Source organism: Rhinatrema bivittatum, chromosome 1 (genome assembly GCF_901001135.1).
Source record: "Rhinatrema bivittatum chromosome 1, aRhiBiv1.1, whole genome shotgun sequence".
NCBI lineage: Eukaryota > Metazoa > Chordata > Amphibia > Gymnophiona > Rhinatrematidae > Rhinatrema > Rhinatrema bivittatum.
In genome coordinates, this window is record NC_042615.1 from 263,923,974 (window position 1) to 263,950,406 (window position 26,433).

At 47.9% G+C, this 26,433-nt stretch overlaps 1 protein-coding gene across 5 annotated transcripts in view; it reads left to right on the forward strand.

The window, feature by feature from the left end:
• Positions 1–26,433, forward strand: part of ZNF638 (zinc finger protein 638) — a 497,682-nt gene that overhangs the window by 196,207 nt on the left and 275,042 nt on the right. For all 5 annotated transcript variants that reach the window (XM_029594449.1, XM_029594439.1, XM_029594458.1 and 2 more), the window contains exon 7: positions 6,355–6,495. In XM_029594449.1, the coding sequence (XP_029450309.1) occupies positions 6,355–6,495 (141 nt within the window). The remainder of the gene's footprint in view (positions 1–6,354; positions 6,496–26,433) is intronic.

Consider the following 26,433-nt stretch of genomic DNA (forward strand, 5'->3'; position numbering starts at 1 on the left):
TATGGCCATGGCGTCTGGTTTCAGTCGGTGCCCGGACTGTACTCGCACCAGGTCTATCACAGACCCTCATAGAGTCTGTGTAATGTGTTTAGGCCGTGAGCATGATGTCCTGACTTGCACCAAATGTGCCCTCATGACACCAAAAAGTCGCAAAGCCAGAATGGAGAAGATGGGACTCCTTTTCCGTGCTCACACCTCGAAGCCGTCCATCGCATCGACATCATCGGAACCGGCACCACCATTGACAACTGTCCGGTGACCGCCCGCCATCGACGTCTTCACGGCCATCGACTCCCGTTTCTCCCCCTCAAGATTGAGGAGATCGTAGGGAGAAGCATTGCCATCGGCATCGTAGGTCTCGGACCGTCAAGTGAGCGAAATCATCGACCGAGCCACCGTCGAAGAAGCCCCGTCCAGGAGCGGCACCGACCACTCCTGTGACCGGGACATTGAGGCCACCCTCACCCGTTCGGGGTTTGGGAGTCGCGATTCCGCCTGTAAAGGTGGTCCATCCGACTGTGCCTCAGCCTCCCTCTTCCGTCACGGAGCCGGAGCTGATTGCCCCAGGTCTCCGGGAAGAACTGGACCGGCTGGTCCAGGATGCCATCGACAAGGCGATGCAACGACTCCAGGTCTCACCGGCACCGAGAGTGGAACTGGTCATCGACCCGATTCCAGCAGCGCTGGCACCGCTGCTATCCTGGATGGAGGCGCTCATGACTGCCCTTCCACCGGTGATTCCCGGGTCTCCAATGGCTCCGGTGCGCTCCCCATGACTGCTTCATCGGGAGAAGAAACACCGTTCCGCATTCCTCCTTCGGGGTATTGCCTCAGCTATCGATGCCATGTCGTCCTCGCCACCGATTCATTCATCGGGGGCGATACGCACATCGATGCCGGCACTGATGCCCCCCCAGGGCATCCGCGGTGCCCCCGGCGATTCCTTCTATTTTTCTCGGAGCCTCAGCCGGGCCCTTCGGGTATCGAACCCCCTTCTCGTCCTACAGGTCAGCCTGCTGATCCTTATGACACCTGGGGTGATGATACTTCCACAGACACCGATGATTTACCTTCACCTCCTTCTCCTACTAAAAGTAGAAAGCGTTCTTCTCCAGAGGACCTCTCTTTCATTAATTTTGTGAAGGAAATGTCGGAATTGGTCCCTTTTCAGCTTCAGACGGAGCAGGATGTTAGGCACCAGATGATGGAGCTTCTCCAATTCTAGGATGCCCCTAAAGTGATCACTTCTATTCCCATTCATCAAGTTCTGCTTGACCTCCTCAAAAAGAACTGGGAAAATCCTGGATCCATTGCCCCAGTACACAGAAAAGCTGACACTATTTATCTAGTCCGGTCAGCCCCGGGCTTTCAAAAATCTCAGCTTGACCACCACTCAGTTGTGGTAGAATCAGCTCAAAAGAAAGCGAAGAGGACGAAGCCACACTCCTCTACCCCTCCTGTCAAGGAACACAAGTTTCTAGACAATATTGGTCGGCGAGTGTTCCAAGGGGCCATACTCTTCTCCAGAATTGCTTCTTACCAGCTGTACATAACCCAATACAATAGTCATTTTCAAGCAAATACAGGACTTCTCTGAAACCCTGCCTGACCAATTCCAAGAACATCTTCAAACCCTTGTCAATAAGGGCTTTGAGACATGGAAGCATGAGATACGAACAGCTTCCGATATCTTCGACACCTCCACTAGAGTGTCTGCAACTGCCATTTCGGCAAGACGCTGGGCTTGGCTCAAGTCTTTTGACCTTCGGCCAGAAGTACAAGACAGGCTCTCTGACCTGCCCTGTATAGGAGATAATCTCTTCAGTGAACAGATTCAGCAAATAGTGGCTGAGTTAAAGGACCATCATTAGATCCTCAAACAGCTCTCATCGATACCTTCTGACTTCCCTTCTAGACAGCCCTTCAAGAAGGACTCCCAAGAAGTCATTCTTCCATCCAAGGAAGTACTATTTATTTATTTTATTTATTTACAAATCTTTATATACCGACTTTCCTCAAAAAGAAATCAAGACGGTTAACAGAGTAAAACGTCAATACAGATCTATACGATCATAGAGACGCACATTTTTGTCAATTAACATCAATAATAATAAAATACATCATACATTTATAATCTCTATAAAAGACATTTCTAAGTCTATTTGATACACATGTAGTACATCTTAAAACATAAAATATTACTAAAAAATCTAAAAATAGATTAATTTAACTTAAAAAACAATAACACTAAAATTCTATATAATCAATAAGAGAATCTAAGATGTTAAATAACTCAACTTGACTCTAAAAAAGCCTGTTCAAATAGCCAAGTCTTTATCAATTTCTTAAATTTCTGGATACAAGTTTCCGTTCTAATATCAACAGGAAGGGAATTCCAAATTTTAGGACCAGCCAAAGACAAAGTCCTATCTCTAACTGAATTCAAATGTGCCGCTTTTGGAGAAGGAACTGTAAGCAATGCTTTTCCCAGAGATCTTAAATTTCTAACCGGAGTATGGATCCTGAGAGAGGCATTAAGCCATTCGGAATGATCCCCATATATTGTCTTATGAATAAGAGTTAGACATTTGTATTGAATTCTTGCATGAATCGGCAACCATTATCAAGGTCCCGAGCTATGAGGCCTTATCAAATATCTCAGCCTCGCCAGCCCCGGAAGCAAAAGCCACAAGCAGCTCCCCAGCCGGCGCCTGCTTCAGGTTTTTGACTTTCACTTGGAGAGCAGCAGCCTGATCCCTCTGCCAAGCATACCAGTGGGAGACCGATTATGCCACTTTCATGGAATATGGCAATCAATCACAACCGACCAATGGGTGCTGGCAGTCATTGCTCAGGGGTTACCATCTGAATTTTCTTGCTGTTCCACCGGACTCCCCACCTCTACAAGCGTGGAGAGTAACCGACCACTCTGTCCTTCTGGAGCAGGAAGTTTCCCTTCTTCTCCAGTTAAGAGCAATAGAACCCGTTCCTCTTTCGCAACAAGGCCTAGGGTTCTATTCCCGGTACTTTTTGATCCCCAAAAACTCCGGGGGGCTTCGTCCAATTCTGGATCTACGTGCCCTCAACTAGTACCTCCAGCGGGAAAAGTTCAAAATGGTAACCTTGGGCTCGCTTCTACCCTCTTCTACAAAGAGGAGACTGGCTCTGCTCTCTGGACCTCCAGGACGCATACACCCACCTCACGATAGCTCCCGCTTATCGCAAGTACCTCCGGTTTTCAGTAGGCCCAAGGCACTATCAATACCTGGTGCTTCCATTCGGCCTAGCATCGGCACCACGAGTCATTACCAAATGTCTCGTAGTCGTCGCAGCTTTTCTCAGGAAAGAAGGTGTTCACATCTACCCCTGTTTAGACGACTGGTTAATCAGGGCCCCAACCCAGCAAGCCGCTCGGTCATCCCTGGATTTGACCCTACACACTCTAATCTCTCTGGGATTTCTCTTCAATTACGAGAAATCCTATTTAGTCCCATCTCAAACCTTATCGTTCATTGGGGCAGACTTGGACACCTTACAGGCAAAAGCCTTTCTACCTCAACAACGAGTGCAAACCCTTGTGTCCCTCGCTCATCAGTTGCAGTCTCAGTACACAGCGACTGCAACAATTCGACAATTCCTTGTCCTTCTCGGACACATGGCGTCCTCAGTCCATCTCACTCCAATGGCCCGTCTGGCCATGAGAGTCATGCATTGGATGTTACGGTCACAGTGGACTCAAGTGACTCAGCCTCTGTCAACCATTGTCCATTTCACCGACGCACTCTGTCTGTCTCTCGCCTGGTGGAAAGATCAGAACAATCTCCTCCAGGGACTGCCTTTTCACCTGCCAGATCCTCAACTCATTCTCACCACAGACGCTTCCAACCTTGGCTGGGGAGCTCATGTAAACTATTTGCAGTCACAAGATTCTTGGTCTCCAGAGGAAGCCAAACACCAGATAAATTTCCTGGAGCTTCGAGCGATGCGATATGCTCTCAGAGCTTTTCAGGATTGCCTATCAAATCACGTCATCCTGATTCAGACGGACAACCAGGTGGCCATGTGGTACATCAACAAGCAGGGAGGCACAGGCTCCTTCCTTCTGTGTCAGGAAGCTGCGCAGATTTGGGCGGAAGCGCTCTCCCACTCGATGTACCTCAGGGCCACCTATTTGCCGGGAGTGCACAATGTCTTGGCAGACAAACTGAGTCGTATCTTCCAACCGCACGAGTGGTCTCTCAATCCCTCTGTAGCGACCTCTCTTCCAGCAATGGGATCATCCCCAAATAGACCTCTTTGCGTCCCCTCAGAACCACAAGGTGGACAATTACTGCTCCCTCATTCGGAGCGAGCGCTCTCAGCCCAGAGATGCATTCTCCCTCTCGTGGGCAGCCGGTCTGCTTTGTGCATTCCCTCCACTTCCTCTTCTCTCGAAGACTCTCGTGAAGCTCTGTCAGGACAAGGGAACCATGATCCTGATAGCACCTCACTGGCCATGCCAAGTGTGGTTTCCCATACTCCAGGATCTCTCCATCCGCAGGCACATTCCCTTGGGAACGCACCCGCTTCTGATCTCTCAGAACGACGGATGTCTACACCATCCCAATTTTCAGGCCTTGTCCCTGACGGCATGGATGTTGAAAGGTTAATAATTCAACCACTTAACCTTTCAGATTCGGTTTCTCGTGTCCTGATTGCTTCACGAAAGCCTTCCACAAGAAAATCGTATTCCTATAAATGGAAAAGGTACACATCATGGTGTACTTCGCAATCCCTTGATCCCTTTTCCTGTCCAATCCCAAGGTTTTTGGACTATCTCTGGCATTTATTGGAATCAGGTCTAAAGACCTCGTCCATCAGAATGCATGTCAGTGCGGTAGCCGCCTTCCATAAAGGTATCGGGGATGTCCCTATATCGGTACAACCCCTCGTAACACGTTTTCTTAAAGGCTTGCTCCATATCAAGCCACCTTTACGTCCTCTGGCCCCTTCTTGGGACCTTAATCTGTTTCTCGGGCGGCTCATGAAACCACCCTTCGAACCTCTTCACTCTTGTGACCTAAAATATCTCACCTGGAAAGTGATTTTCCTTTTGGCTATCACTTCAGCTCGCAGGGTTAGTGAGTTACAGGCCCTAGTTACCTATTCGCCTTACACTAAACTCCTGCAGGACCGGGCGGTAATCCGCACTCACCCTACGTTTTTGCCTAAGGTAGTTTCAGAGTTTCACATTAATCAATCCATCATACTACCTATCTTCTTTCCCAGGCCCCACTCCAACCCAGGGGAACAGGCTCTGCATACCCTCGACTGTAAATGGGCTCTAGCGTTCTACCTAGACCGTACAGTTGCCCACAGGAAGAGCACTCAGTTATTCGTCTCTTTCCATCCCAACAAACTAGGGCAACCTGTGGGTAAGCAGACTCTCTCCTCCTGGTTGGCGGACTGCATATCCTTTTGCTATCAGCAAGCAGGCATTCCTTTTCAAGACAGTGTTAAAGCACACTCTGTGAGGGCCATGGCAACTTCAGTAGCACACCTACGATCTGTGCCGCTTCCTGACATTTGCAGGGCTGCCACCTGGAGTTCTCTCCACACTTTCGCAGCCCACTATTGCCTAGACAAAGCCAGAAGACAAGATTCCATCTTCGGCCAATCTGTGTAACCTATTTCCAATGTGAAGTACCAACACCCTTCCGCCTGCCCAGTGGGGTTCAGGATGCCCTCTACCAAATTCCACCCCAGTTGTTGTGGCTGTTGCACGCCGTTGGGTACATTTGGTGCATGTTCGGACATCCTCAGCTCTGTACTCACCCATATGTGAGGACTACCATCCTGCTTGTCCTGTGAGAAAGCAAATGTTGCTTACCTGTAACAGGTGTTCTCACAGGACAGCAGGATGTTAGTCCTCACAAAACCCGCCCGCCGCCCCGCGGTGTTGGGTTCGTAACGTTTTGTTTTATTTTTTCGGCACTGCCTGTAGCTATCAAATAAGACTGAAGGGGGACCCCTGCTGGCTGCAGGGTTAGTGCCATGCTGAGCATGCCCAGTAGGGGCCAGTCAAAGTTCTGGAAACTTTGAAAGAAGTTTCCGTGATTGGGCTCCATCCTGATGATGTTACCCATATGTGAGGACTAACATCCTGCTGTCCTGTGAGAACACCTGTTACAGGTAAGCAACATTTGCTATTCTTCTGAGGTGGAGTCATTGGGTTATTCCAAAATGGAGTTAATTTTTCATGGAAATATTATAGCAAGATAAATCTTTTTCCAAGTACATTTCATAAGGATTGAACAAAATATTAGAAATGGTAACAAACATGACATTTATATGCTTTTTTTTTTTTTTTTTTAGTTCAAAAGCAAACTAAGTCCTGGAACAATTATTCACATTTCTGTTTTGCCTGATGATGGCTACACAGATCAAGATATAATAAAAATTGTCCAGCCATTTGGCAAAGTTAGTGACATTCTGATCATTCGTTCAAAAAATGAGGTAAGTATTAATGAGAAGAACTTTTCTAGGAACAGAGAAGAAGGATTTCATATTCAATAATAGTCCCATTATTCAACACTTTAGTAACTGGCATCTCACATGGCGCTATTTGTTACTGCATGGAGATAGGGACTTCATGGGGCAGGAAGCATGCATGCACCTGTTCTTTTACAGCCCTATAGTACCACGCTGAAGGGAGATTGGCACTTCTGCTAGAGAAAGGTGAGTGGGAAAGGGAGAGCATTGAGGAGATGGATAAAATGGAGAGGGAAGGTAGACGAGAGCATTCATGAAAATCACTTGAATGAAAAACTCTTAACTAGTAATTTGATTAACTGGCACTGCCTGTTCCCCATGCATGCTAGGTAATGGGGTTTTTACTGTATCATATTTTTCAGACATGATAGTTTTCTTTTTAATAATGATCCAGTTCCTTTCAGTAGAAGTTTTCATGTTCCAGTATCTAGGTCGTCATTACTATCTCCTCCAGGTCTCCTATCTGACAAAAAAGGATGCCCCTGAAAGGCAAATTGATAGCATTAGGAGCTAATTTCTTCTTGAAATATCCTTGTTTGTGTTTTGTTACCTTTCAGGGGAAAAAGTTTAGTTCAGGTCAGATTCTTCCTCCCATGACCCCTGAATCCTATTTTGCAAAATGCAAGAGTTTGAAATTCAATTAGAAACCTAAGTCTTGTACCCTGCCACCATGTTCTATCACGGGCATGCTCTAGAAATCTTTTCTATGTGAATATTTTTTGGGTTTCCTTATCACCAGTTCAAATGCATGTATTATTTTATGCTGCCAGCAGAAGATGTAGAATAGCCTTGTTTCCAGCAGATTCTGGTACATGTCAGTACTACTGCTACAGAATTCTTAGCTCCCATGTCAATGGTCTCTCTGCCTTTTTCCCTGGTAGAGCAAGTTTCGTTCTTTGAGAGCATTAAGTCTTTGGGCTGCAACCCCGGGTTGATTAAGTTCTTGGCTCCTGGGCAATATATTTTGATGTTCCTTGGAAAAATGGATTTCTGGTTAGGCTACTGGGTGTAGAAACTTAATTGTAAGCCCCTTGAGGGATAGGGAAATACCTACAGTAGCTGACACTACTCCACTTTTGAAGTCTGGCATTTTGGGGAAAAAAAAATGGGGCGGAGGGGAAGGATAAAGAGAGAAAACAGAAGAAAGACTTGCTCCCTGAGGTATTAGGTATCTTGGTGAGCCATCCCTTGAGTGACCAAGATGAGCCAGGGGGTTGGTATCCCTGGTCTGGCTCGACCCGAAGCATCTGGGCAAATTGAAAGACAGGGGTTCTGGCCTCTTCTGTCCCTCTGAGGTCCTCTTTTGTTCCTTGCTGCTGGACACAGATCGAATGCAGGAAAGTATTTTTACTTATTGATAGAGAATGAGCTGTCTTGACAGTTTATTTTTTGATTTAATTTTTTTTTTTTTTTAAAGTAGAGGTCCAGAATCGGGGTGCGTGTAGAGCCATGGGAAGGAAAGGAGGAGGAGTGAAGGCATGGTTGCAGCCCCGGGGTCCTAGGCAGGTAAAATGGGTGGTAATGGAAACAGTTTGGCAACGCATGCAGGGGGAGACTGCAACATGACTGCAGCCACAGAGCATGGGAAAAGCTTTCGGGCCTGTGGGGAGAAGTGATCACAGGTCAGTGCAACAGCACTATGTGCTGGGTGTGCCTCTGGGGCTGGAGGAGAGGAAGCTCTGCAGAGGCAATGAAGAGCAAGCGCCCCATGTAATCGTCAGGGACCTGCAAGGAGGCCTATTCTAGCAGTGCAGGAATGGTGGCTATTTTGCCTCTTTATGGCAATCAGGCAGTTTCAGGGGAGGCAAGGGATTCCCAGACTCCATTATTGCTGATGGTACAAGATTCTGCTGGTGACCCAGGAGAGCACTGGTGAGGCTGGAGCTCATTTGTTGGTCGACTGCTCCAGTGAATCGGAGGCTTCTTCCTCAGATTTTGTCCTGCTCATTCATAAGGTGTACCTGGCCAAGAGAGTGTCAGGGGGCAAGCGTTCCCAGCACCAGACTTTGGCAGGACCCTATAGGTGGCCACAGGATTACCCTTCATTGGTTTTAGGAGTGGCGCTGCGGCATTGTGACAGAGACCATCCCATTTGGTGGGGTCAGCCATGTTGAAGGATGTGCAGGGTTGAAAGTTAAAGATCCATTTGAAGAGCGTGTTTGAGGTCCTCAGCCTTGAGCCTTAGGGTGGCAATCTGTAGCAGTCGTGCAACGACCCTGTTTGCGCTGGGTGCTGAAGTCACAGGAGAAGGGCTCTTACCTTGGCTGCCTCCAAGCAGGCTGCTCATCTGGAAGTCTGAGTGGCCTATGTGCTGTATGATTTGGTCAGGATATCTGCTAGGAACATGGTTTCAGCAGTGTCTGCACGGAGGCTCCTGTGGTTGCGCAGTTGGTGAGCTGATGTATGGTTCAAGTCACAAATGAGCAATCTCCTTTTTAAAAGAAAGCTGCTTGGAGAAGATATGAAACAGCTAGTGGAACATTTGGGGGACTCAAAGGGGCATAAGTTGCCTGAAGAGAAGCTGAAGGGAGGCATGAAGAGCCTCCCACCTCGTGCTCTGTTTCGAGACGCAAGGAGATATCTGTCCAACAGGAGATGTTCATCCTTGCACAGGCAAGGATCAGGAAGGCGACTGTCCTTTCAGGGGGCACGTAGACTGCCTGAGAGTTACGGTCAAGAGACTGGAGGAAGTAAGGCCACGTAATGAAATGAGGCTGGTCCACCCTTTGAACCCATGGGGGGGACGGGGACGGGGGACTGGCCCTCTTTTATGAGAAGTGTGCCAAGATCATTACAGATCAATGGGTCCTAGAGGTGATAAGAGATAGCTACACTTCAGAATTTGCTCGGCCAGTCTGAGAAGCCTACGTAACTTCCGTGTACATCTTGTGACACAAGAGGCAGTGAGGAATACATTGCACTGACTAAAAACCTATAGGCAATTGTATCAGTTCCCACTGAGGATTGAGGCCAGGGAAGGCACTTTGTCCACTTTGTGGTTTCAAAAAAGGAAGGTACCTTTCGGCCCATTCTGGATCTGAAGAAGGTAAATGCAGTGCTTGGGGTGCCACATTTTCAAATGGATACGTTGTGAGAAGTGATAGCTGCAGTTCACAAGGGGGAGTTCCTGGCATCAGTCTAACAGTGGGTCATGTGGACGTTGCTGTCTCTGGGCTAGGCAGTGAACCTGGAAAAGAGCAATCTAGTGCCACCCCAGTCGCTGGAGTATCTTGGCACACGATTCGACATCTGCATGGACAAGGTGTTACTTCAGCAAAAGTGAGGACAATCAGTTGCTACGGCTTTCATTACCCAAGGTCTTGGATTATTTGCAAGTCCTGGGTTCTATGGTATCTACACTGGATCCTGTTATATGTATGTCCCACATGGTCTCTCATAGGCAGAATACTGCAACATATTGAGGCATCAGGAAGAGTGGTTATAGTGGCTCCGTAGTGGCTGCACCAGCTGTGATTTGTGGATTTCATAAATCTTGCAGTTGATGGGCTTCTAAGGCTAGGACATCTGCAAGGGTTACTTCAAGGGCCAATCTTCTTGGATCTGGCAAATTACTTTTTTCTCATGCCCTGGCATTTGAAAGGAGGTGTTTGTATTTGAAAAGTTATGGTTATTATTACTTTGCTTTAAGCCAGGAGACCATCCACTTCACTGGCTTATGTCAGTGTGGAGAGTATTTGAGACATGGTGTCTGGAGGAAGGTCTTGATCCTACTCATTGGTAGTCTCATATTTTGACCTTTTTACACAAGGGTCTAGTAAAAGGTCTGGCTTATAACTCACTATGAGTGCAGGTGACATCTTTATGCTGTTTCCGAGGTATGGTTTAAGGGATACCTCTGGCTTTGCATCCAGATGTGATTTATTTAAGGGTATGAAGCATTTGCATCCTCCGGTCCACAGAATATGCCCTTTGTGGAACCTTAATTTGGTCCTTAGGGTTCTGTGTGGATCTACATTTGAGCCTTTTAGACAGTCTTCTCTGAAGGATCTTACTTTGAAAGACGTTTTCTTGATGGAAATTTGTTCAGCCAGAAGAATTTCTGAGCTTCAGACTTTGTCATGTAGAGATCCTTTCCTTCAGATTTTGAATGATGGGATTTCGACATTACACAACGGAGAGGAGAGAAACAAGATGGCTGCTTGAGAGGACGCAGCTCTATTTGCTCCGACCTACGAGCTTTATTTTATTTTTATTTAACAGCTTTTGTATACCACTGCACGATAGGAACATCTCATTGGTTCACATGGAACAAAACTTAGCAACAGGCTTTACAGAGAACAAGGAACTGTAGGAAATTAACAGGGGGAGAGGGCAGAGAGAGGGGCGGGGTGAGGTGGTATATTAAGCGTAACATTCTTATGAGGAGAAACTATTTACAAAATTGTATACAGATTATTTACAAATTATAAACAAATATTCAATGCAAAGGAGTTAAGATAAGTACATTGTCATGGGCTACAAGAGGTTATGCTGACAAATTGTACTTTGATTTGAATTCAGAGGAGAAGAAGATGCGGAGGGAGGAGAAATGCGGGAGAAAAAAAGCGTAGAGAGTCGCACAGAGGTAAATGTGAGGAGGTGATAAGGGCAGCAAGAGGTAGGGCATGCAGTTTGTGTAAGCTTGCTTGAAGAGCCAAGTCTTAAGGTTCTGCTTGAATTTTTTAGGGCAAGGCTCTTGGCGGAGTGAGGATGGTAGTTTGTTCCAGAGGGAGGGCCCTGCTAGGGAAAATGCCCTTCTTTTGGTAGAGCATAGCTTGGTAATTTTGGGTGAGGGGGGTGTGCAGGGTAGCCTGGTATTGTTTTCTTGTGGGTCTATCACTGTTATGGAAGGTGAAATGCTCTTTAAACCAGTGCATGTTTTGGTTGTGCAGGGATTTATGGATTGGAGTAAGAGATTTGTATGTGATTCTTGAAGTGACGGGTAACCAGTGCAGATGTTTCAGTACAGGGGTGATGTGGCTTTTATGGGTGTTAGTGAGGATATGGGGTTGGGTGGTGCTTTTAGGTAAGCCCAAAAGTATCGCATTACAATAGTCTATTTTCAATAGGATGAAGGCTTGTAGTATAGTACGAAAATCATTGAGGTGTAGCAGGGGTTTGAGTTTTTTGAGTGTGTGCAATTTGAAGAAGCCGTCTTTAAGAGTCATATTGATGTATTTTTTGAAGTTAGTGATTATCTAGGGTGAAGCCGAGGCTGCGCATGTGTTGGGGAAAGGTGATAGTAGGGGGAGCATTGATCGATGATAGTGTAGGACTGATGTTGTGGGGTGACATGATGAGGAGCTCTGTTTTAGAGGTTTAAGTGCGAGGAAATTGTTAGATAGTAAAGTGCTGATGACAGTGAGGGTGGATTTCCAGGTTTCAATGGCTTTGTATATTGTGTCTGTTACAAGAATCAGTATCTGCATATCATCCGCATATATAAAATGCGGGAGGCCTAGATTTGAGAGGAGATGGCAGAGAGGGAGGAGGTATATATTGAAAAGTGTAGAGGAGAGGGATGAGCCTTGGGGTACACTTCGTTTAAGAATAAAAAGCGTTTTAAATAAGTACGTCGCACAAAAGGAAAGGGAAAATCAGAGTTTTTCCTCCTGAGTTTGCAACCTCGATCCCGGGAACGAGGGCCTCGAGCCCCGCTGGGAAGTTAGGGAGAGGAGCCCCATTCTCGTCTGGGGAGATACCTTTGAGCCCTCCAGATCCTAGGGCTCCGCCGCAAGCTTCTCCTCTGCACGCCGAGGGCAATGCTGGGTCGCCGGTGGATAACATCACCGGGCAGACTCTGTCAGGAGGTCATGTCAGCATCAGTTCGGACCGGGAGTCGACCCCGTTTCAGGCTGATGCCCCAGCGCAGAGTGGAGAGATGGGAGGGGCTGGTTCCTCTAACTTCGGAGGAGAGCAGGAATGCTTCTGGTTTTGGAGTTTGCCCATATCAACCCCTGGAGATTAAAAAATGGGTAGTAACTTTGGAATCCCTTTGGGATTTAATTGCTGGTATTGCACTTTCTTCCAAAAAACAGGCCTGATGCCTAGAAGCAGCAGTACAAAGAATGGATGTTGTCAAACAGGACCACTGGCAGTTATGTGAACACGCTAAATCTATACAAGAAAATACTAACGATATTAAAAAGTTACAAGAGGTGAACGGACGTCATCAATTAGGAGGCTGGAGTCAGTCGAGAACTAGTTAAGGCATCTTAACTTGAGACTTCATAATTTCCTGAAAATAACTTTTAAGAGATGTGCAAGAGACTATTTAAAATATCATTGGAAGATATCCCTACTGTGAAGAAAATATTATTTCTACCACAGAGAAACAGCCCTTCTTTATTTCCTAATGAAAGAGTAGATATTGTAATTACCTAGAAAATTCTGGATTATAAGTTACCATAGAAACATATATATAGAAACATAGAAATGACGGCAGAAGAAGACCAAACGGCTCATCCAGTCTGCCCAGCAAGCTTCACACTTTTTTTCTTCTCATTCTTATCTGTTTCGCTTGGCTCTTAGTAACCTTTTGGTTCTATTTCCCTTCCATCCCCACCATTAATGTAGAGAGCAGTGTTGGAACTGCATCTAAGTGAAATATCTAGCTTAATTAGTTAGGGGTAGTAACCACCACAATAAGCAAGCTACACCCATGCTTATTTGTTTACCCAGACTATGTAATTCAGTCCTTGTTGGTTGTTGTGTGTATATAGATCCACTTTTCTTCATTCCCCCTGCCGGTGAAGTAGAGAGCTATGCTGGATATGCGTGAAGAGCTTTATTACCTTTTTTTTTTTTTTTCCTGAGTGTGATTTAAGTAAAATAATGAAGTGTTACTTTAAAATTTTGAATGTTATATTTCGGTGAGCCAGTTCGTATATATCCAGATCTGTCGAACTACACATCAGCGTAGAAAGACATGTTTGTCAATGCGAGCTGAAACGTTAACATTGGAGGCAAATTTTTTACTTCGCTACCCGTGTAAATGTATAGTTAAGTTATCGGGTAATACGTATATTATCCCAGGACAAGCAGGATGCTAGTCCTCACATATGGGTGACATCGGTAATGGAGCCCTATGTACGGAAAAACTTCTTTAAAAGTTTCCATGAAACTTTTGACTGGCACCAAAGTGCCGACTGAGCATGCCCAGCATGCCATGATATTCCCTGCCACAGGGGTCTCCCTTCAGTCTTCTTTTTTCCACGAAGCACTTAGCATTGAGGTATAATTGGAGTCCTGAGGTGAATTCACCACCTTAAAAAAGTTTATCTTTTTTGGAAAAAAATTAATTCCACCGCAAGGGTTTCCCTTCGTTATCACCGCGGTAACTTTTTTTCCCTTCGGTTTCCGGCCGGGACAGAGATTTTTTTTGGTCATCGCCTTTGACGGCTGTCCGGCAACATGGCCTCCGGGTTCAAAAAATGCCCGAACTGTGCGCGGACTATGTCCATAACCGACCCGCATTTTGAATGTGTTCTTTGCCTAGGCAAAGACCACAACATACAATCGTGTAAATCATGTGCGGAGATGACCTCAAAAGGCCGTCGTCTCCGAGCTGAGAAAATGGAGCAATTGTTTAATATACAATTTCTTCCGAAGGCATCGACTTCCATTCAGTCATCGCCATCAGGATCCGTTCGTGAGGTCTTACTGAAGAAAAGTCGTCCGGAGGCTGGAGACGCTTCCACGCCTTCCCCATCAATATCATCGAAGGCATCTACTTCTGGCAGTGAAAAACAGAAGGAAAAACATAGACACCGGCATCGAAGACGCCAAGCATCGATGACCGACCCATCAACAGGTACGGCCTCACCCGCAAAAATACCTCGGACGAGTGCGGAGGCTTCGAGGCCTACTGATCCACAGCGATCCCCACCGATATCGGTGCCGGGTTCCGTACCCCCTCAGGGCTCTGAGGAGGTATCGGCATCGCCTTCACCGCCTCCCTCCATAGCTGCTCTGGTATCACCAGCTATGAGAGTGGAACTTGACTCATACATACGTCAAGCGGTGCACCAGGCTCTGCGCGATGCAATTCCACCGCAGCCATCGACACCTCCATCGATTCCGATGCCGAAAGATCCATCGCCACCGATGCTGCCGGCACCGACGATGCCACGGGAACTGCTCCCGATGCCTACTCCGGTACCCTCACCGGTGTCACCAGTGCCTACACCGATGCCAAAAGAGGATGTCTCGATGCTGCATCCATTTATCACCAAATTAGACACTCTCCTGGATATTCTTTCCAATAAAACACCAGAAGAGCCTATTCCAGGCCCCTCTGGGATACCAAGACCTCCAAGGCCTCATTCTCCTCTTCTACCATCAAGGCCTAAGGAACCAGTCACTCACCACAGTCCACGTGAGATGCCTGTGGACACCAGTTCAGAATATTCTTCAGATGGAGATATATTTTCTGAACCTTCTCCACCTGACGACCACAGGAAGTCACCTCCTGAGGACCTTTCCTTTACAAATTTTGTAAGGGATATGGCTGATACCATCCCCTTTCAACTACAAACAGAGGTGGATGCAAGACAGAAAACATTGGAGGTTCTGCAATTTGTAGATCCTCCTAAAGAAATGTTAGCAGTACCTGTCCATGAAGTTTTTCAAGACCTACAGTACAGAATATGGGAGCATTCAGGATCAGTTTCAGCAGTCAATAAAAGGTCAGAGGCAACTTACTTAGTACAACCTATCCCAGGTTTTCAAAAATCTCAGTTGCCACACCAGTCAGTCGTCGTAGAATCCGCCCAAAAGAAGGTGAAGCGACTGAAATCCCACTCATCTACACCACCTGGGAAGGAAAGTAGATTTCTGGATAACCTAGGACGCAAAGTTATCAGGATTCCAAGCTGGTATCCAAGATAACATCTTACCAGCTATATATGAACCAGTATCAAAGGAACCTCTGGAAACAGGTTCAAGACCTAGCTCTCTCTCTCCCTGAGCAGTATCAAGAGCCATTCCAAACTATCATCCATAAAGGCCTCGAATCAGGAAAACACGAGGTCAGAGCCACGTATGACTGCTTCGAGACTGCAGCAAGACTTTCTGCTTCAGGCATAGCGGCACACAGATGGGCATGGCTAAAGGCCTCTGATCTCCGTCCAGAGGTGCAAGAACGCTTGGCTGATCTTCCTTGCTTGGGGGACAACCTTTTTGGAGAGAAGGTAAAGGAAGCTGTGGCTACTATGAAAGACCACACAGAAACCCTAAAGCAATTATCCTTACTACCACAGGATACTCAGCCTTCCACAAGGAAGATTCCAAGGCGTGATACCAGACATCCTTACTACCGTCCACGCAGGTATTATCCCCCAGTAAATAGACCCAGAGCAGCCCGTCCACCTCAACGACAACAACCTAGGCAGAGGCCTGCAAGGGCACAACCACCACCACAAACTGCCACTACATCTGGTTTCTGAAACAACCCAGAGAGCAGCAGCCTTATCAACCCGTTCCCACATTTACCAGTAGGGGGTCGAATAACGCATTTCCAAAGCATTTGGGCCTCCATTACCACCGACCAGAGGGTGTTATCCATCACAGCTCACGGTTACAGAGTAGATTTTCTTACTGTTCCAAAAGAAAACCCACCACTTCCATCTTGGACAGTAAATCAACATTCCATGATTCTTCAAACAGAATTATCCACCCTTCTGAGAGCCAGGGCCATAGAACCAGTTCCTGGACCTCAAAAGGGCAGAGGATTCTACTCCCGATATTTCCTCATTCCAAAGAAAACAGGAGGCCTTCGACCCATTCTAGACCTCAGAAATCTCAACAAATTTCTCAAAGAAAAATTCAGGATGATATCCTTAGGTACCATTCTACCTCTTCTTCAAAGGGGAGATTGGCTCTGCTCTCTGGATCTTCAAGATGCCTATGCTCACATTCCCATCTTTCCTCCTCATCGCCAGTACCTGCGATTTCTGGTAAAGAATCAACATTTTCAATACAGAGAGCTGCCATTCGGCCTTTGCATCAGCCCCACGAGTATTCACAAAGTGTATGGCTGTAGCAGTGGCACACCTCCACAAACAAAGAGTGCACGTGTTCCCTTATCTGGACGATTGGCTCATCAAAAGTCAATCAAAAGAGGGAGCTCTCACTTCTCTCAAGCTCACTATCCATGCGCTTCACTCCTTGGGATTTCTCATCAACTACCAGAAATCCCATCTGTCACCAACTCATCTTATACAGTTCATAGGTGCGGAGCTAAATACTGCAATAGCAAAAGCTTTTCTTCCAAGAGACTGTTCTCAAACACTTCTCTTCACTCATACTCTTCGAAACCAATTCCAGGTAACAGCTCACCAGTGCCTCATTCTTCTAGGGCACATGGCTTCCACAGTTCACGTAACTCCCATGGCCAGATTGACCATGCGACTACTGCAATGGACACTCAAAGCACATTGGATACAAGCCACTCAACCAATGTCCACTCCCATTCATATCACACCAGAGCTCAGATCTGCACTCATCTGGTGGACATCAATGAACAACCTGCTCAAAGGCCTACCTTTCCAGCAACCAGTTCCACAAGTGACTTTGACTACAGATGCATCCACCTTAGGGTGGGGAGCATACATTGGTCATCTAAAGACACAGGGCAAGTGGACAAAGCTCGAAGCCTCTTTTCAAATAAACTTCCTGGAGCTTCGAGCTATACGCTATGCGCTGCATGCGTTCAAGGACTGCCTATCACACAAGACTGTTCTGATCCAAACGGACAACACAGTAGCCATGTGGTACATCAACAAACAAGGGGGGACAGGTTCCTACCTCCTTTGTCAAGAAGCAGCACAGATTTGGGACTGGGCCCTGACACACTCAATTCTTCCTTCGGGCCACTTACCTAGCAGGCATCTACAACATAGTGGCAGATCGCCTCAGTCGTCAGATCCAACAATAGCATCCAAGACCTTTCAACGCTGGGGTCAACCGACGATAGATCTCTTTGCATCCCATCTCAACTATAAAGTGAACAATTACTGCTCTCTACTCCGACAGCAGAGCAGCCTACCAAAGGACGCATTTGCTCGCCATTGGAATTCATGCCTGTTATACGCGTATCCACCGATACCACTCATAACCAAAACACTAGTGAAACTACAACAGGACAAGGGGACTATGATACTCATAGCCCCATATTGGCCTCGACAGGTATGGTTCCCCACACTGCTAGATCTCTGTCAGGGATCCAATTCGCCTGGGAGTAGCTCCCAATCTCATAACTCAGAACAGGGTCAGTTGCGCTATCCCAACCTTCAATCCCTGTCCCTGACAGCATGGATGTTGAAAGCTTGATCTTACAGCCTCTCAACCTTCCATCCGCTATATCTCAAGTACTTATAGCTGCACGTAAACCTTCCACTAGAAAGAATTATTCCTACAAATGGAAACGGTTTACTTTGTGGTGCACTCAGAAAGCACTAGATCCTTTCACTTGCCCCACTACCTCACTACTAATTACCTTTACCATCTCTCAGACTCTGGTCTTAAGACATCATCTGTAAGGGTACACTTAAGTGCAATCTCGGCTTACCATAACAAGCTGGGAGATGCACCTATTTCCATACAGCCTCTCGTCGGTAAATTCATGAGAGGCCTAACTCACATTAAACCTCCTGTTCATTCCCCAAGCATACAATGGGACCTGAACGTAGTATTAACTAGACTTATGCGTTCTCCATTTGAACCCATAAATACCTGTGACCTTAAATACCTTACTTGGAAAATGGAATTTCTCATAGCCATTACATCAGCTAGAAGGGTCAGCGAATTACAAGCGCTAGTCACATACGAACCTTTTACAAAGTTCCTACATGACAGAGTAGTCCTCCGTACACATCCAAAGTTCCTTCCTAAGGTTGTCACGGAATTTCACTTGAACCAATCAATAGTTTTACCAACATTCTTTCCTAGGCCTCATTCCCATCAAGGTGAAAGAGCCTTACACACTTTGGACTGTAAGCGTGCGTTATCTTTCTATTTAAACCGCACAACAGCCCAAAGGAAATCCAGTCAGTTGTTTGTATCCTATGATCCAAACAAACCAGGTAAAGCAGTGGGTAAGCATACTCTGTCAAACTGGCTAGCAGATTGCATACAATTTTGTTATGAAAAAGCAGGCCGTACTCTTCAAGGGCGAGTAAAAGCACACTCAGTCAGAGCAATGTCAACCTCAGTAGCACATCTTCGCTCTGTACCTATTCTAGACATTTGTAAAGCAGCAACATGGAGTTCTCTTCACACTTTTACAGCTCACTTCTGTTTAGACAAAGAAGGAAGACAAGATTCAGCCTATGGACAATCCGTCTTAAAGAACTTGTTTCCAGTGTAATCCCAACTCCTTCTACATCCAACCTGCTGTAATCTTCGGCTGATTCATTTCATCAACAATACTTCACTGTTGCTTCACTACAAAATGACTCAGCCTCTAGCTTGCTAATCACCCATATGTGAGGACTAGCATCCTGCTTGTCCTGGGATAAAGTAAAATTGCTTACCTTGTAATAGGTGTTATCCCAGGACAGCAGGATGTAGTCCTCACAAAACCCACCCGCCACCCCGCAGAGTTGGGTCCCATACGTTTTATTATTTTATTTTTGCTAAGGCTTATTGCTACAAAACGAGACTGAAGGGAGACCCCTGTGGCAGGCAATATCATGGCATGCTGGGCATGCTCAGTAGGCACTCTGGTGCCAGTCAAAAGTTTCATGGAAACTTTTAAAGAAGTTTTTCCGTACATAGGGCTCCATTACTGATGTCACCCATATGTGAGGACTACATCCTGCTGTCCTGGGATAACACCTATTACAAGGTAAGCAATTTTGCTTTTTCTTTAGCCCACAGCAGTTATGGGCCTTTTTAGATGGGCAGGTGCAATAACCTTCAATTATAGTAAAGGATTAGTAAGTAATCTGGTGTATCTTGCAGCCTTTCATTATATTGATTTCTGAATTGTTCTCCTCAAATTTTCCTTTCTCTCCAAGTTTCCTATGAATGTAAGAGATTTATTGAAACATTGTTTTCCTAGCGTGTAGCAGATGGACTCAAAACAAATGGGTATAGTGTGCTCGTGCTAGCAGTTGGAGACGGATCTGACGTCAGCACGGGTACATATACCCCCACAGGAAGTGCCGCAAATCAGTAATTTCCGTCTCCAAAGCAGTTTGGAGCTACCTCATGCTCGCTGAGCATGTTTCCAAATTCTAACGACTAAATTCCTAGAAGAAACCTATTGAAGACAAGCCTCGCACTCCTGTGGTGAGGCCCTCACCCAGTTGTTTTCCCGAGCTGACTTCCGTGGTCCCTCGGATGTAAGTGCCTCGGTCCGGTGGCTGGTTCGCAGCAGGGACCTAGCCCCCCGAGTGAGAAGGGCTCGGGCGCGGCTTGGCCCCCGAGCGAGACGAGTTCGGGCACGGCCTAGAGGCAGCCTCTGTCCCGGCGTGGACTTGGCCCCCGAGTGAGAAGGGCTCGGGCGTGGCTTGGCCCCCGAGCGAGACGAGTTCGGGTGCGGCCTAGAGGCAGCGGGCGTACTTCCTTATGCGCGGTGGTTGAAGGTATACTCCCCCCGCAGCCGGAGACCACCCGGGTTGCAACCGGGAAGCGCCGAAGACAAGGTAAGGCGTATATCTTTACTTGGTCTCCGAGGAAGTGTGGATTCGCTGGGCCTGCCTACGGAGCAACACGCCAAGGAGGTTGCCATTTTGCCTGCCTACTCAACTTTGCCGCTGAGCGCTCGTTACTGAGCTAAGCGCACGCGATAGGCGCACGTTGTTAGCGCACGCGATAGGCGCACGTTGTTAGCGCATGCGATAGGCTCACGCTTCTAAGACGCCCGTGGATAGGCGCACTTATTGGGCGACACCAGATTTCAGGCGAATGGAGCATAAGAAAGCCCATGCGGCCGCAGGGCTGGCACCTCCAGAATCTGGCATGAAAGCTCTAAGCCTCTGCTCAGCATGCAACCTCAGAGCTACACAGAGCGAGGGAGCAGACTCACTATGTGCCCAATGTGAGGAGGCCATGGGAGTTCCAGGACAGGACCGGCCCCAGCCCAGCGGTTCCTCAGGGAGCACACCGGATTTAGCGGGCCGCGGCAAGCAACCAGGGAACCCGAGAGACCTGGTGCCCCTACGGCCAGATCTGGCTTCGCTTTCCTGGGTGGAATTATTCAAGGGGATTCACGCCTTTGTCCAGATGCAGTCTGCTCCCCGAATGGATCTTTCCGTTCCGGTGGATCCGGTACCTGGTCCCTCGAGACCTAGGCGCAGCCACTCGCCTCCCGACAGCCCCGATTATGGGGATTCGGATTGCTCCCAGGATAATGAGGAGCCCCTCGAAGAGGGTGAACTTCCCTCGGAGATAGAGCCATATCGGACTATGAGGCGCTTCTTTCGGAAAGAGGATCTTTCAGGCCTGGTCGCACAATGCCTATCGGAACTGGCCATTCCGGGCCAGGAGGCTCCAGGGGACCCTAAAATGAACCCCCCCTGTTAGAGGGCCTGCGCCAACCGGCTCACCATTTTCCCCTCCTACAAGCAGCACAGCAGCTAATCGATCTGGAATGGAAGGCACCGGAGGCCTTATTCAAAGGGGGTCGGGCCTTGGCAGGCATGTACCCTCTGGATCCGGCGTCCAAGGAGCTGTTGGCGTGCCCCAGGGTAGACGCCATAGTTAACGCAATAGTGAAGCACACCACCATTCCGGTTGAGGGGGGAGCGCCCCTCAAGGATTCACATGACCGATGCATGGACACCATTCTGAAATAAGCTTTTGAGGTAGCAGCCATGTCCCTACGAATCGCGACCTGCTGCACCGTGGTGACGCGTTCCTGTTTATCACAGGCGAGAAACAACACCCAGGGAGCAGACATGGAATCAGCTCTCGCATTTCTCACTGACGCAGCCTCCGACCTCGTTCGTACGGCAGCCAAGGGAGTCTCCTCTTCAGTGGCAGCCAGGAGGCAGCTTTGGCTACGTCATTGGGCGGCCGACTCGTCCTCCAAGACACGATTCACAAGAATGCCCTTTAAGGGTTCCTTACTGTTCGGCAGCGATCTCGAGAGCTGGGCTACTAATGGGGTGCCTCCCCATTACCCCGTCTACCAGAAGACAGGGCGAGGAGGAGCCAGCGTTCTTTTTCTAGACCATCTAGAGGTAGAAATTCGCAGCGCTTCAACCCTTACAGGACTCGCTATCGAGCACCTTGTTCCCAGGCCAGGAACCAGTCCTTTTGGACTAAGCATAACAAGAAGAGAACCGGCTCGGGTTCCGGCCCCGGTCGCAACCCACAATGACAATCAGCCGACCCATCCGGGGGTAGCAGCCATAGGGGGCAGGCTAACCCTCTTCTACTGCAGGTGGGTCGAGAACTTCGGACCAGTGGGTCCTCGCCATCATCCGAGAAGGATATTACCTGGATTTCTTTCGGCTTCCGCCGAACAAGTTTGTGGAATCTCCTTGTTCACCGCTCAAGGCAGCGGCACTAGAAGTGACCTTACAGAGGCTCCTGGCCCTAAAAGCCATAATCCCAGTACCTGCGGGAGAGGTAACTTCTGGGCATTATTCCATTTATTTCATAGTACCCAAGAAGGAGGGCACTTTCAGGCCCGTCCTGGACCTCAAGTCAGTCAACCGACACCTACGGGTCCCCAGCTTTCGCATGGAAACTCTGCGGTCGGTCAAGAATTCGGTACAGCCAGGGGAGTTTCTCACCTCCCTAGATCTGCCGGAAGCCTACCTGCATATCCCAATCCATCGGGATCACCAGCGCTATTTACGCTTCAAAGTCCTGAATCAGCACTTCCAGTTCCGAGCTTTGCCCTTCGGGTTAGCCACCACGCCGTGGATCTTTACCAAGGTAATAGTAGTGGCGGCGGCACTCAGGAAGGAAGGAATTCTCATCCATCCCTACCTGGACAATTGGCTGATCAGGGCAAAGTCACCGGAGGAGAGCCACCGGGCAACCAACAGAGTTATAGCTCTTCTGGAAAGCCTCGGATGGGTAGTCAACATAAACTAGAGCTCCCTACAGCCGTCCCAGTCGCTGGAATACCTAGGGGTCCAATTCGACACCCGAGAAGACAAGGTCAGCCTGACCTCCAAGAGAACATCAAAACTCCAGAGTCATCTGCAGGCCCTGCTGAGCGCCAGCCGGCCCACAGCTCGAGATTACCTACAGGTCCTCGGCCTCATGGCGTCCACTCTGGAGATGGTGCCATGGGCGCGGGCTCATAAGAGACCATTGCAACGCGCCCTTCTATCTCGATGGAGCCCACGATCACAGAACTACACCGTACGCCTACCTCTACTGGCCAGAGTGCGGTATCCGCTACGGTGGTGGTTGCAGCCCGGCCACACGAGCCGGGGGTCAAGAATGTCCTCCCCAACCTGGATTCTGCTCACCACAGATGCCAGCCTGAACTGATGGGGAGCACACTGCGAGGAACTCACCGCCCAAGGGCGGTGGACCAGAGAAGAGTCGAGGTGGAACATCAACCGATTAGAGTCAGGCTAGCGTGCCTGCGATTTGCCCACAGACTTCGCGACAGAGCGGTCAGAGTGATGTCAGACAATGCCACCACGGTGGCATACATCAATCGTCAGGGCGGAACCAGAAGCCAACAAGTGTCCCTGGAAATAACGCCCCTGATGATTTGGGCAGAAGCAAATCTTCAGGACATCTCCGCCGTCTACATTGCCGGGAAGGACAACACGACAGCAGACTTCCTCAGCAGAGAAAGCATAAATCCGGGGGAGTGGCAGCTGTCGCCCACAGTTTTCCAGATGATTGTGGATCAGTGGGGGACGCCGGGCATGGACCTATTAGCAGACAGGTCCAACACTCAAGTACCCAGATATTTCAGCCGCTATCCCAGGGGATCGATGCCCTGGTACAGCTGTGGCCTCAGGGAATCCTGCTATATGCCTTTCCTCCATGGCCCCTGCTCGGCGCCATTATACGCAAGATTCAGCGACACAGAGGCCTAGTTCTTCTAGTGGCCCCGGACTGGCCAAGAAGTCCCTGGTACGCAGACATGAGAAGACTACTGGCAGGGAATCCTCTACCTCTGCCTCCACACAGGGACCTGCTGCAGCAAGGTCCCATCCTCCACGAGGATCCGGCTCAATTCTCTCTTACGGTCTGGCCATTGAGAGGGCTAGACTGAAGAAAAGGGGATACTCTGAGCCGGTTATAGGTACACTCCTCCGAGCACGCAAGTTCTCCACATCCCTAACATATATCAGGATCTGGAGAGTGTTTGAAGCCTGGTGCGACTCTCACAGCACCAATTCGCATACCGCTAAGATTCCTATCATTTTGGACTTCCTACAAGATGGACTTCAGAAGGGTCTGTCCCTCAGCTCCATCAAGGTCCAGGTAGCAGCCCTCACTTGCTACGGTCCCTGGAGTGACGGCAACACCATTGCCAAACACCCAGATGTCTCACGTTTCCTGAAAGGAGTCAAACACATTCGCCTGCCACTGCAGTGGCCGGTGCCCTTGTGGAACCTCAACCTAGTATTGGAATTTTTGGTGGGATCAGCCTTCAGGCCCCTTCGAGGCCTGTCCCTCCGTTTGTTAACCTTGAAGATGGTGTTCTTGCTGGCTGCATGTTCAGCACGCCGCATCTCAGAGATACAAGCACTATCCTGTCGTGATCCATTTCTCAGAATCACTCCAGAGGCTATCCATCTTCGCACAGTTCCATCCTTTTACCCAAGGTGGTCTCTCACTTTCACCTCAACCAAACCATATCCTTGCCTACCACGGAAGGTTTGAAGAAGTCGAAGGAAGGTCGAATGCTATGCCATCTCGACATCGGCAGACCTCTGTCCAGATATCTGGAAATGTCAGAAGCAGTACGAAAGACAGACTATCTGTTCGTCCTGCACAGCGGGAAGAAGCTAGGGGAAGCGGCCTCACTGCCAACCATCGCCCGCTGGATTAAAGAAGTTATCAAGGCAGCCTACATAGAGGCGGGAAAACCACCGCCTCTACAGGTCAAAGCTCATTCTACCAGAGCACAATCGGCCTCTTGGGCAGAAGCTAAGCTGCTGTCGCCTGCAGAGATATGTAAAGCGGCGACGTGGTCCTCCCTCCATACCTTCTCCAGATTCTACCGTCTGGGCGTCCAGGCCAGGGAGGACACAGCATTTGCGAGGGCAATCCTAAACGGTCCTCGGGCAGCCTCCCACCCAGTCCAGGAGTAGCTTTTGTACATCCCATTTGTTTTGAGTCCATCTGCTACACGCTAGGAAATGTAGAGATTACTTGCCTGATAATCTCGTTTTCCTTAGTGTATGCAGATGGACTCAGCATCCCGCCCGGCTGCCGGCATACATGGGGATTCACCGACTCACGGTAAGCCATGTTTTCTTATAATAGGCCATCCACCCTGCCAGGTGTCGATGCCTTCCGGTTGTGATCACTGGCGGTCTCTAGCTACTATCAATCGGTCAGGGTAATCCTGTTCATTTAATTGATCGGTCAGCTACAGCTTTTGCAAGGAAGATTACTGATTTGCGGCACTTCCTGTGGGGGTATATGTACCCGTGCTGACATCAGATCAGTCTCCAACTGCTAGCACGAGCACACAATACCCATTTGTTTTGAGTCCATCTGCATACACTAAGGAAAACGAGATTATCAGGCAAGTAATCTCTACATTTCTTTATAATTGTATCGTATTAGAGATTTCTTGATATATTCTTTGATTTCATTGCAAAGTTCTCTTTGTAAAATTGATAGATAAAAAATTTTAAAAAAAAAAGGATGGGATTTCATTACATACAGTGCTGCCTTTTTTGCTGAAGGCCGAATCTCCTTTTCATCTTAACCATATACGGTGGAACTCACTGCATTTTGAAATTTTGGATGCAGCAATGCCGCATGCACAGGAACTTCATTTATTGGATGTTTGCCGGACTTTGTTGCGGTATCTTAATCACTAATGATTTTAGGAAATCAGATCATTTCTCTGTGTTGCTTAGTGTTGCAAAGAAAAGGAAGTAAGGCCTTTAAGGCCACAATTGCATGGTGGCTAAAAGAAGCAATTATATTGGCATATATATCTAAAGGAAGGCAGAATCTGGAGGGGCTGTGTGCGCATTGTACCTGGGCGCAGGCAGGTTACTGAGCGTAGTGTCTGGTTTCTCTGCAGATCTGTCAAGTGGTGACATGGTCTTCGCTTCTCATTTTCACCTGTCATTACTGACTGGATGTTTGGGTGCCAGAGGAGGCGTGTTTTGGGGAGAGAGTGTTGCAAACTAATCTTTCGTGTTCTGCCCAGTTGAGGGGAGCTTGGGTACATACCACTCATCTGGACTGATCTGGGGTATAAACAGGAAAGGAAAATTGGTTCTTATCTGTTAATTTTCATTTCTGGAATACCCCAGATCAGTCCAGAACCCTGCCCTTTTTGTTTAGAAAGACCAACCTCTCTTCTGGATATATATAGATATATAGACAGATGTAGATATATATATATAGAGAGAGAGTGCAGAGACTACTGTTGGAAGGTTTAAGTTTCCATTGTTTTAATGTCAGGCTTCCAGTTAAGGGGCTCCAACCTTTCCCTTGCTCGTCCTAGAGAGGGAGTTAGGTCAGTTTTTTTGATGACATTAATATTGGCTTGGGTACAGGTCAATACTGAGGGACTGCAGGTGGCACTCTGTTATATAGCAGTGTCTGAAAAGTTTTTATTCCCTGCCTCCATTTGCTGGTAGGGATACAAAACCCACTCTCTGGACTGATCTGTGGTATTCCAGAAACAAAAATTAGCAGGTAAAAATTAAAATTTCTTTATTTGACCTCTAAATGGGGCAAGACCTTATCCTAATCTCTATCCTTTTTCCCTCTGAAGACAGG